At 33.2% G+C, this 13104-nt stretch overlaps 1 protein-coding gene across 2 annotated transcripts; it reads left to right on the forward strand.

The window, feature by feature from the left end:
* Positions 1-1254: 1254 nt before the first annotated feature.
* Positions 1255-7217, forward strand: LOC106470548 (dnaJ homolog subfamily B member 4-like). Of its 2 annotated transcripts, none has more exons than XM_022399156.1 (3): positions 1255-1663; positions 3342-4199; positions 6020-7217. In XM_022399156.1, exons 2-3 carry the CDS (start codon positions 3360-3362, stop codon positions 6263-6265), a joined length of 1086 nt encoding a protein of 361 aa, XP_022254864.1. In that variant the 5' UTR covers positions 1255-1663; positions 3342-3359; the 3' UTR covers positions 6266-7217. The 2 variants fall into 2 exon arrangements, with proteins under 2 accessions (XP_022254864.1, XP_013786562.1); XM_013931108.2 differs by having other exon boundaries at positions 1267-1663; positions 6038-7217.
* Positions 7218-13104: the final 5887 nt, after the last annotated feature.

Here is a 13104-nt window from a genome sequence, read left to right on the forward strand (position 1 = left end):
TCCACCACGGGTATCGAAACCCGAATTATAGGGTTGTAAGTCCGCAGAAATACCGCTGGGCCACTGGGGGGGGGGGGGGCGGACAAAAAAGGTAATTAGTTGATACTTAGAGATACTTTTCTGTTTTGTTTTTTTACGATAATAATAGTTTAATTTAGTCCATTTTGCTTTGAAGCTTAAAAAACTTCAACAAAAATAATCAAAGTTATAATTCTGCTGTCTTAATACAGTAACGGTTCTAAGTGTAAAATGACTATACTAATATATTCTTCATACATATTTGTATACAGAAAATTTCTATATAATCTATACAAAAACAACAACAACACAGAAACATACCTTACATATTTATTTAATTTTTCTGTTTACACTTTCATGTACAATTTACCTGTATGTGTTGGGGCCCGGCATGGCCAGGTGGTTAGGGCGCTCGACTCGCAATCTGCGGGTCGCGGGTTCGAATCCCCGTCACATTAAACATGCTCGCCCTTTCAGCCGTGGGGGCGTTATAATGTGATGGTTCGTTGGTAAAAGAGTAGCCCAAGAGTTGGCGGTGGGTGGCGATGACTAGCTGCTTTCTCTCTAGTCTTACACTGCTAAATTAGGGACTGTATGCGTTGAATACGAACAGTTATTCATTTCTTGTAAATCCTTATAAGAAGTGTAAGCTTATAAGAATAATATATGGACTTTTAAATTAAAATTATTATTTCACCATTTCGTGTTATTTCTTACTTTATCAATATATGTTATTTGAATATAAATATCTAGGAGTGCGTGTAGATAGAATAAGAACATATACAAATGTATTTTACTTTATTTCTCATTATTCTGACGATACTTGTGGCAACTATACAAATATATATATATATATATATCAAATATTTCCTGAAGGGTAGCCCAAGAGTTGTGAGTAGTCTGTAAGGTCCAAATTAGGGAGTGATAGCGCAGATAGCACTTGAGTAGTTTTGCTCGAATATCCGAAAATCAAACATATTTGGTTAAATATTTAGAAAATACTATATTTTTAAATATCAGTTTTTAATATATATGTTTTCTAAATTGATTTTTTCAAATATTTAAATAATCGTATTTAATTTCTAGTATTAGGTTATGTTGGTATACTTTACTAAGGTTAAAACGCATTTTACATTGGTTATTAGCTATTTAAACTCAAATGGTACAATGTAAAGTTCTTACTTAATACTAGAAATTGACAACGATCCCTTTCTGCAAGTTTGTCGTACATTGTTGCAACGTCAGCTGTGTGAACATTCATTCAGTGTGCAGTTATAATCATCTTCTTGTGGGATTACGTAGTTAACGTAACTGGGCTGCTGTATTTGTTTAAATTGTAGGAAGAACAGATGAAGGACCAGTGAATGCTGAATAGCTTACTTGTAGATTATATGTAAAAAATTGCGCTTATTTTTCAGTATTATTTATGTAATCAAGGTTTTGAATCATACACAAGGCTGTGACTCGTGTGAGATTCACAATTTTTTTAAAACCTTATGAGTCGAACAAACAACTGTTGTGTTTTGTGGGCAGCACTACAGCTAGGCCTACACTAGTACTATTCTACTAATCATTTTTAGTACTAGTACTACAACTATTAGTGTAACACTACAGCATTAGTACTACAGCTTGGTCGTGTCAAACTGTAAGTTATTTTGCATTAAGCATTTATGTATACATAATACAGTTAATGCCATTTTGTGTTGGACTTCTTTAGTTCTTAGGTTTGACACAGTGATTTCTTGCAAGCTACTCAAGTTAAAAGTATTTTATAAATTTAATTCATAACCCGTTAACTTAAGGTAATATAAGTTATAATTTATTTTTAAAATCGATGAAGGCTGCATGTTCTGTTTTTACTGTATAGGTTAATTTTGAAATTAGACTAAGTTTGTAAGGTAAACGCAATGCTAAATTAAAAATTCAAAAGTTGGAACGTTTATTGGAGAGTTATATATTTGAAGCTAAATTTTAGTCAGCTACTTATCATTAGATTTACCATATTGCCATAGTAAAAACTGGGACTTTTTTTATGCCATACAGAGGGATGCTGTAATAGATCTGAAACAGTTTCATAAACTTTAAATAACACTTTTTACCATTTGCTAAATAAATTGATGTTTATTGCATTGTGCTTTCAAACTACAGACAAACAAGATTTCTTAAAAGGATATCTAGTTAAAATAATATAAGTGCATCTAAGTTGTCTTGAATCTAGTCAAAAGAAAAATTTTGCTTTATTTTATTTTATGTTTGGGCAGGTCTTTCAATTTCAGTTTCTGCAACTGCACAATGAAAGGTTAGGTTAAGGAAACATAACAAAGAGTGTGATTCTCCTGGTAAAATTTAAAGAAGCCATGTGTAGTGACAAACTGTACATATCAAACTCATATTGAGATAGAGAGAAACTGTGACAGTTTAATACTTTAACTGTTTTTGAATGGGACAAAAAATAAGACTAAAACTGGGGCAACCCCAGTTTTATTGGAAAGTCTGGTAACCCTACTATCATTGGAATATTATCAAAATAAGTTATCTGAATAGTTCTAAATCAGTAAATGAGAACTGAAAATTAGCCTAATAATTGATAGAGCTAATTTAATACCATTCTTACTTACAATGGTTAGAATGCATAAATTTATTAGTTTGGCACTTATGCTGTAAGCAGTATTTTTTGTCTGTAATTCCAATAACATCTTGAGAGGTTCAGACAACTTAGGGAATTTGGGTTATTTCTAAATCCATGTGTTTAGCACATATAGAATAATGCTCATAACAGAAAATATTGAATAGAAAATGAAAAATAAAAAACATAACCAATATAGTTAATAAAACTAGTGTTAAAGAAGTAATAAAATATAACTTATGAAACAGACAAACTAAAAAAAATACTAAATTTTTTACTTTATGCAGAGTTGCAACACTGATAAAAGTTTTATTCTTGTAAACATAAATTCAAATAGTTTAAGATTCAAATTTTAAAATTAATACATAATATAGGTTGTTTTGGACAGTTTTAGGTTTTCTCAGTTACAAATGTTTTAAAAACTTAATGAAATGGTTTTCCCAACACCTTACTTTCAAAGTTGAATTGAAAAAAAAACAATTTGGTTTGTGTATTCTATCTGGTAAGACAAAATTTGGGAAGAGTTTTTAAGTAAGATAGTAGCATATAATACTATCTTGTTAAATCATTTAAATTATAGAAAATCAGTAGTGTATGTGTAACAAGTAAAATTAAAGCTTTATTATTTGAAGATGCATACGTGTTTTAAGATTTAAAGTTATATTTATTTTGAAAATTGTTTTTATCACGGGTCTAGATTTTTTGGTTGAACACAATGGGGAAGGACTACTACAAAATTTTAGGCTTAAAAAGAAATGCTAGTGATGGTGAGATAAAAAAGGCTTATCGTAAGCTAGCTTTAAAATTCCATCCTGATAAGAATAAGAGTCCTGAAGCAGAAGAAAAGTTCAAAGAAGTAGCAGAAGCTTATGAAGTACTGAGTGACAAGAAGAAGAAAGAAATATATGACCAGTATGGTGAAGAAGGGCTAAAAGGAAGTAGTGGAGGAGGAAGTGGTGGTGGCGGCTCAGGGCCTCAGTACACCTATACCTTCCACGGAGACCCTAGAGCCACATTTGCCCAGTTCTTTGGAACTGACAACCCATTTGAAAACTTTTTCTCCATGGGTGGTCTTGGTGGGCATGGAGGAGGGCCAAATCTTTTCTTTATGGATGATGATATGGACATTGAATCAGATTTATTCACTTCATCTTTTGGCAGTAATAGCCGTAATAATCCCTTCCGGTCACAGAGTTTTACTGCAGGGAGCCCAAACATGGGTAGATCAAAGTCACACAAACAGGATCCACCAATTGAGCATGACCTTTACCTTTCCTTGGAAGAGGCCTTTAAAGGCTGTGCCAAAAAAATGAAGATCAGTAGGAAAGTGTTGAATCCAGATGGTCGTTCGACTCGACGAGAAGAAAAGGTGCTGACAATTAACATTAAACCTGGCTGGAAAGCAGGAACCAAGATTACTTTTCAAAGAGAAGGAGACCAAGGTGTTGGCACTATTCCTGCAGATATTGTATTTGTGGTTAAGGACAAACCTCACTCATTGTTCAAACGAGAAGGCAGTGATATTAAGTATGTGGCTAAAATCACTTTAAAAGAAGTAAGTTCCTAGTTTTTTGGAAATATTGTACATTTTTGTAACTAAAATATTAACTAATTAAAGGAAATGTATTAAAAGTGAAAGTAAGAAAAAAATAAGATAGAATTAATGGTTATAGAAATTTTTATTTAAATGTCAAAATGCAACTTGTTGGTAAAAGTGAGTAACTTAAGAACACAAGAAAGAAAGTGACAGATGGCCATTCAGCCCATCATAGTCATCCAAAAAACAAACCAGCACAACATAATCATAAATGTTCGCATCCAAAAAATTATCCAACAAAAATTTAAGAGTTCAAGCTACCAGCACACACCACATCATTTAGAAAAACATTCTACATGTGAGCAACTCTTAACAGAGAAAAAAATACCCAATAATCAGGCTATATCTAGACTTCCACATCTTACTCTTATTTCCTTTTACATTTAGTATTTCGATTTCAACCTTGTCCTTTCACCATTCCAAAAACCTTCACATGAGCAGTTTATCCAAGCCCTTAGCAATTTTAAACAACTGAATAAGGTCACATCTAATTGCTTTTATGCTCCTGACAAAGCGAGTTAGTCAGCGAGGCTCTTCACAACTTAAATTTTTCTAACCAGGAACCATTTCAGTAATTTGTCTCTGAACATTTTCAAGTAAATCAATGTCTAAACTGCAGTAAGGAAACCAAAATTAAACATAATACCCTTCATGAAGTTTCACCATAGTTTTGTACAATGTGATAACCTCCCTACTTCTGAACTCAACATTTATATAAAAAAGACTCTAGAACCCATTTGCTCTTTACATCACTTCCAGGCATTCATTTGAAGGCTTGAGGCTTTTATCAATCATCACAACCAAATTATTTCTTATTCTCCACATCTAATATTTCTCTCAGACAGAAACAAATGTTTTCAAATTTCTAAGTGCATCACTTTACATTTTCATTGTTGAAGTTCATTTCATACAGATCAGCCCACTCAGCAAGACTGCCCAAGTCCTACATTAAGGAATTAGTTCTAAAGAATCAGCATTTCCCATAAGTTTAGTATCATCAGCAAATCTTACTGCTCATATGATAGTCCATATCATTGATATAGATGATAAACAACAAACATCCCAAGATAGACCCTTCTAGTCTCATTTTCACAATCAGAATGTTATCATCCCTCTTTTTGTTTCTATTTTCAAACCAATTTTTAATCTACCTCTTAAGTGTTCCCCAATTCTTCAAGAATCTAATTTATTAATCAGTGTATTACAAGGAACCTTACCAACCATAAGTAATTTCCACAGCATAAGGAGTACAGATAAATAAATGTTTAATATATGAAAAGCTACCATAGTTAGCATTTTATCAATAAGTAAATTAAGCCTGAAAATACAACACTTTCATGATAAGTCAGTTCTTTTCAAAAATGAATTTTATAGTGTATTATCTTCATCTTTCACAGAACAGAGTTCATGCACTAGGTTAAGTAACTATATTCAACCATTTTTTTTAGATAGAATTGTTTTTTTTTTCCATTACTACAAAGTGCTTTATTAATAATCTTCACTTTATTCGGGTTTTCTGGGATAAACTGACAACTTATTGAAGGGGATATTTATAAATTATGTGCTCAGGGTGACCATTTTAGGCTTGGTAATGTTTTGTCTAAGCTTATTTCTCTGTCCTGTTCTTGAACATTGTCTTTTCAGTGGCACTGTCTAAAACAAGTAGCAGTTGAAATTTGTTTTATATGCACTGTTTCTAGTTTTGTAGAATATCATGTTTAAGGATATAAATATTTTTTATACTCAGTTAATCTTACTACTGTATAAGAATTTCTTAGTGTAAATTTTGTTTGCAGGCATTGTGTGGAACTAACGTCGATATACCTACCTTGACTGGAGAAAAACTGACACTTCGTATCAAAGATATAATTAAGCCAAATGTGATACGTCGTATTGCAGGACATGGTCTTCCATACCCTAAGGAGCCAAATCGAAGAGGTGACCTAAATGTGGTCTTCGATATTAAGTTTCCAGACACCTTAAATGAATCTACAAAACAAATATTATGGGATTGTTTACCTTAAATTTCCATAGTCTTAGGTACACTTCTACAAAGTTGTTTGTTTGGGTCAGAAAATTCTATTGTATAAAATAAAGATGTGGCATTTTGAAATGTTTGCTGCTAAAATTATATATAAACTGTATACAAATATCTTTGAACTGATTTTTTTAAACAGTTTTTAATGAGCAGTACAAAAAAGGTGCTAAACCCAAGTTATCTGGCAATGTTTGATACATTGGCCTGATGTGTTAAATTACTTGGTATTTTTTCATATTGGAGTAAATGATATTAGCTTTAGATAAAATAGCTATTAATATTGCTTCACAAAGGCTATATATGTATATACATTTTCATAGTCTTTTACTGTATGTGTTATAAATTTTGAGTTGCCAATATTTGACAGTAAAATGTAAGAGACTTAGAAGACAAAATTTAAATGAAGCTCAAGTGATACTTCAAACTTACTAGAAAATTTCAATAGGAATTGCTATAAACACTGTAAATGGTTATTGTATTTGCTGAGGGTTGGCCACATTCATGAAGAATCTATAAATACATGTTCTTGATGTATATCTAATTTTTTTTTTTAACTTGGTGAAGGATATCACTGATATACTAGGTTCCTTGAATGTGACTATCCCCAGCAATAATGTTTCAAGCTGTAGTAAATATCAGGATATCATATTATAAGATAAGGACTTATTTCAGTGTACTTAAAACAGGCTATTGTTTTTGGTGATACTGTGGTGCTTATTTACAGTACGTTTTATACCATACAGTCTCAAATAAAGATGTATTGTCAGTTTTGTTAATAATGTATTTCCTTAACATGATGTGGTTACAAATTTTTGTTGATTGGTAACATTAACTCGGTGTTTGTGTAGAAGTGGTAGTTTTGTTCCTCACACATTCTGTTCATACAAGTTAAACATTTTAGAACTGTAAATAAAGAAATAGATTTTATTTGTTGTAAATAGTCACTGTTGATAATTTCAATCAAAGGTAAAAGAAAGCAACACATAATTACAGTAAGGAAGAGTAAGGTTGATTACTTTGAAAAGTCTTAGTGATTTAGATTTACACTTAATACACAAAATGTCAAGAATTGGAAACATCAAATATAGTCAAACGTTATTAAAAAAAATGTCAGGTATGCACAGCATGCAAGTCATTTATTCTTAATGCAATATTATATGGCATGGCCATGACGCAATAGTTTAATTTATATGCATAAGAACCTGGAGATAACGGAGTAACTGTAGACATTATGATTCTCGTGTAGGCCATGTAGTGCCCTCATACGTAACCCGTAATTTTATTACATTTTTGTGAATAATCCAGTTGGAAGAGCTAAGAAAATTCGTTTCTACAAAGTTCAGTGCTTCACCTTTGACTAACAAAAATCTGGAAGTATTTATCTTCGCAAGTATTTTTTATATCATAAAAACAACAATAACATATACGGTTACTTAGATTCCTATCGCAGTAGATACTGAGAGTTGGAATAACTTAACATAAAATAACTTCGAAAGTCAATTGACGAAAATTTGCTTTATCGGTATGTACATTTGTTAAAAATAAGAGATACACGGGATTATTTTATATAGGGTAAAATTATTAGACAAACGATATAATTTCAAATTAGTGTATAAAGGTGTTAGACATTCGATCTTTGTCGTGTTGGTAACTGATCAGCTTTGTAGTCTCACTGAAGAAGTGAGTCATACGGTTCCAGAATGAGCGCAAACAAACATTTCTGTAGGCTCCGGATGCCCTCTTAGTAGTGAAAATCTGGTCACGAGACCACTGCATGACGAGTAAGACCAAAATAGGCAGGCCCTACTTTGCAGTTGGCTTTCTTTTCTGGTGTGTGTGGTTTGACGTATGTACACCATTGCTTTTCCTTTTGACATTTACTTTCATTTCTGCTATACCCTCATCTCTACCACCAATACAAGTACCTCTCTCTTATTTGCGTTGTAGTTGGATCTGATAGCCTGCGTAACCAACTATATCAGATCATCGCTTTAAACTCGTGTGTGACGTGTAAACAATTTTGTTTAAAGATTTATGGAAGCGTACATCTGAATAATATATTATTAACTTCATATTTGTAATTTTTCGTATTCGATATTTTCTTTGCACACTGTTCGATAGCCATAAAAGTACATTTATTATTCCATACTTATGAAAGCTAATCAGCTCAATCTCACTGTAACTTCCAATAAAACATTGAGCTGAATGCATATTTTCATCTACTAACTCGCAATATTCATTTTGTACTTATTATTTATCAGATATTACCTATTTTTAAACCTATTCAAACAAACTATTAGCTAGGTATCGAGTAATTTGAAAATAACTATGTATTAATATTTGTATTAAGAGATTTTTTTACATAAAAATATCCAATATAGTTTTTGCATCTTTGAGGGTGAGTATGAACTAGCGTTTATCTGCCCGAACTGTGAGTATGAGGGTTCAAGATTTGCGTCCCGTTGTCAGAAGAACACGCTCCGCCTTTTGGATTCGTGGGTGTGTGCTGTTAGAATGTTTTCCCAATATTCGGTCAGACAATAGTTGGAGATAGGTATTGTTGACTAGCTGCCTTCCCTCTAGTCTATTATTTCAAAAATTAAGGACTGCCAGGCGTAAGTAGCCTTCGTGTAGTTATGTGCGAAAATTATAAAAATAATTCAACATCATTTTTATTATCAAGTTTTCGACGAAACTGCAGTAGCCGAGAAAAAAATTACACATTCAAGTATAAAGTTATTTGTATTGTTGCAGGTTTTGCTTACTCTCCCTCATGGTTGTGTGCATTCATAGTGAAAGGTGGCGTTTGGGGCGTCCACATTTTTGGAGCTAGAGGTAGCTCTTGCTTACTATTGTTGTTGCCCCCCCCCCCCTTTTTACCTCATATAAATATGAAACATTTTCTTTTATTAATAACAAATCTCGAATTATGAACAACAGGGTATTGAAATTTCGAACTATTTTATAATACCAATGAGAGGTGATAATGGTGAGATATAGTTTAAAACTCCAATTATCACTGACCTATGATCAGAACAAGCCATCTCCTTAGATCAAAACTAAAAGTTAACCCAGTAACATAATGTACCGTTCTAACTTATAATGATTATAGCATATTAACTTATCTGTTGGATACTCTCCGTTAGCAGTATTTTTCAGCTGTATTGACAGGTTCAGATTTGTATTAGCATGAGCAAATATATTTCGTATTTCCAAGTTCTGTGTACTTTGGTGTAATCAGATTTATTTTTCAGCATAAAACGAATCTGTGGTGTGTATCTTTTAGCTCAAACAAATCAAAAGTTATATGTTTATTTATGGCAATGAAAATAAGTCATATTATGTCGTGGTACTTAACTTTGATCTTTTAATAGTATGAGTTGATTCTTACTCTCTGAAATTATCTAGCCTATTTAATGACGTTGTACAGCATCCGGTTATGACGTCACCTCTTCATCAGTATTGTAGGGCTAATTTGAACGTGGTTAGATGACAGATTATGTTGGTAAATAGTTATTTTAAAAAATAAAATATATATTATTATTTAAAAAATCAACAACATTAGTTCACCGTATCAGAATTACAGTGAATTACAAAACACCGTGGTATGGATATGAATAGTATAAATATAGTAAAATCTACAATGAAACAGTTTATTGATGGAAGTATGAACCAGAGTATGTGTTTTTTGAATAAACTTTCTGTTCGCCTAGACGCCTACACTAAATAAATCACGAGAATAAGTGTGCTATCGGGTCGTGCTGTGAAATATGTAAAATGGCTAGTCACATAGGTACCAACTTGTAAAGATCTTCAGAATCCTTCTTTACTTGTATTATGAACTAACCAATTAACAAAACGTCTATATGAAAACGGGTCAGTAAACTTATTATGCCTGTCGTAAGTACGAAATTAACATATTCAAATAAAAAAGGTCAGCAGAGTTCACCAACCATTCACGTTATGTTGAGAAATATCCATATATCATTAAAAATACCCTAACTTCAAATAGAACAATACCTGAAGATAAAACCAAGGAGTTTTTTTATACCATGCCAATTCCGTGTGAAGGGTTATGTTGGTGAAACTGAAAGAAGTGTTGACATGAGAATTTCTGAACATAGAAATATGGAAACACAAATAATGCCATTTTTCTTTATATAAGAGCTGTCAAGTAGATTGAACCTCAACAATAACTTTATACAAATTGGATAAATAAGTAAAAAAGAGAAATCTCCGAAAGCTGCGCAACCAAAACCTACCTAAATTTCAAGACCCCCCCCCCCCCCAAGGTCACTTAAGCTAGATAACTTTGGATCACGTAGGCGTTGTTGACCAACTTTCCTGCCAGAAGATAACGCGAGACTGAAAAGGACGCACTAGTTTCTCGTATATCAAGACTTCTGACCGTTTGTTTCACTTGATGTGGTTTTTCACTAACCGTGCTACCATTCAAATGTGGTTTGACGCTTCCAACTGTAATACACGAATTTTTGTATGTTATGGGGATCGCGATGATAAAACAACTGTTAGATCAGTACAGTAACACGCTACGTGCACATAATGTAGGATTTATTGGGAGGCTAAGCTCCCAAAACTAAATATTTTTTGGGACATTTGCTCCTCATCCTGCACCAACTCGGCGCTTAAGGGCTATTCTAGTTCTAACAGTTTAAGTATTTGTAAGTTTACCCGTGAGTATTTAAACACAACGACAGGAGTTTAATCTTCAAAACATATGTGCAGTGTTCTGATGTTATCTTCACATTTTAGTGGTGATGTGGTTATTTGACACAAAATTGTTTGTCTTAATACCTAACAGAACTATATCTTTACGCGTAGATATATGATCTGTTACCAACTATTGCATCAATTTTGAACATTTTTAAAGTACACCTGAATATATATATATACGTATTTACATTTTTCTACCGAATATTTTTCATATTTCCCTGTAGTACACATTTTAAACGTGAATATAGGTTATAAGTGCTTGTGGTCGTACAAAAGAAAAAAAATTAGCAGTAACATAAAGTTTTATAAAAAAAACAATCCACACATATATATATATATATTTAGTTTTTGTTTTTGATCTCATGATTCCTTTGAACATTTACTGGAATAAGCAGTCCCGAGTGTAACTACGTGAGCGAAGTTATTAGGCGGAAAGCTGCTTTAGTCGCCTACAAACTGTTAAGTTATTAACCTGCAGAACCGTGACGTCATGTCCATGAGTGAGTAGGTACACGTTTTCTAAGAGAGCTGTGATTACACAAACTCCAGTAATGGCATAACGAACGTCACAATCTAACGGTACGCAAAAACACACTATAAATACACATATAAAAACACGCACAAAATGCTTCTTCATCACTCAGAAGTTGGAATGCTTACAAAATCCAAGTTTATATATATAACCCTCACATGTCCTGCCACTTGCATGTCGTCACATACCAAACTATAAAAGAAAAGCTGGCACACAGTTGTCACTATACTGTCTAACGCCTCCACATGGATTTCCTTCTAAATGGCTAATAATCATTACAGCGTTATGCAAGTCAAAGAAGTTACAGAAATATTGCACAAATTAATCAGAGGGCCGAATGTAGCCTAGTGTTTAGGGTGCCCGGGACTATGAATCTCAGGATTAATTTCGTTACCGAAAATGGAGCTCCTAGCTTTTGGGCTGTGGGTGATCAAATACCATTTTTTTGGTCAGACATAAGTTGGCGATAAGTTGACTAGTTGCCTTCCTTCTAGTATATCATATCAAAGTTAGGGGTGGCTATACGCACACAGCCATTGTGTAGCTATGCGCAAAATTCTAGAAAAAAAATCACCTAGTTTTTCATTCGTAACTTAACGAAAACAAGATGGCGAATATAGCGATAATTCCTTTTTTTTTAATTGGAATTGTTGCAAAATCTTGTGTTTTTACTTGCATATTAAATAATTACATTCATCTGAAATATCACTCACTAGAATGAGTTACATTTCATCAACAGTAGTTGTAGAAATGTTTAGTTTCTTGAGCATGCGCTTTTCAAATGAGGCTCGCATTGTATCTCAATATAAAACTCAAGTTTACCGTTAGGCTTGCTAGTGTGCAGAACCACTGATAACAGCAAGGTATAAGCCAGTCTTGTTCAAAATTTATTATTTACTAATTCCTCTTAATGTTTAAAAGTTTTCCCCTTTTATAGTTGAGTCTCATCCTGTTCAAAGGTTTGGGTTGTTTTGAATTTCGCGCAAAGATACACGAGGGTTATATGCGCTAGCCATCCCTAATTTAGCAGTGTAGGAAGACAGCTATTCATCACCGCCAGCTCTTGGGCTACTCTTTTACCAACGAATAGTGGGATTAACCGTCACATTATAACGCACCACGACTGATAGTGCGAGCATGTTTGGTGGGATGGGGATTCGAACCCGCGACCCTCAGATTGCGAGTCGAGCGCCCTAACCACCTGACCATGCCGGGTCCACCCTGTTCAAATATGTACACATTTCTTTCCTTACCTTATTTTTAGATACTAGCTAGAGAGCATATGAAGTTAGATTTAGTAAATTTGAAGTAGATCTAAATGAGAACATTAGTTATAAATACAAATTAGCAGTTAGCTAGTATCAGAATGGCAGTCAGTCAGTGAAATATTCATTTGAATGGTCAGTGAGAATTTAGAGAACTTAGTGAGTTATCGCGCACATTTAGGGTTTGTACTCCATTAAATTCATCGGTTAGTTAACAAAGAATATTTGTTGAAAGTGAGGACGTTCTTTCTGAATGTAGGCCTGTGAATGTGTACAAGTAAGAATAGCTTGTAG

Source organism: Limulus polyphemus, unplaced genomic scaffold (genome assembly GCF_000517525.1).
Source record: "Limulus polyphemus unplaced genomic scaffold, Limulus_polyphemus-2.1.2 Scaffold4079, whole genome shotgun sequence".
NCBI classification, from domain to species: Eukaryota; Metazoa; Arthropoda; class Merostomata; order Xiphosura; family Limulidae; genus Limulus; species Limulus polyphemus.

Coding starts and splice junctions, on each gene's coding strand:
- LOC106470548 (XM_022399156.1), top strand. CDS start 3,360: ATGGGGAAGGACTACTACAAAATTTTAGGCTTAAAAAGAAATGCTAGT. Junction 4,200..6,019: donor CTAAAATCACTTTAAAAGAA/GTAAGTTCCTAG, acceptor AGAATTTCTTAG/TGTAAATTTTGTTTGCAGGC.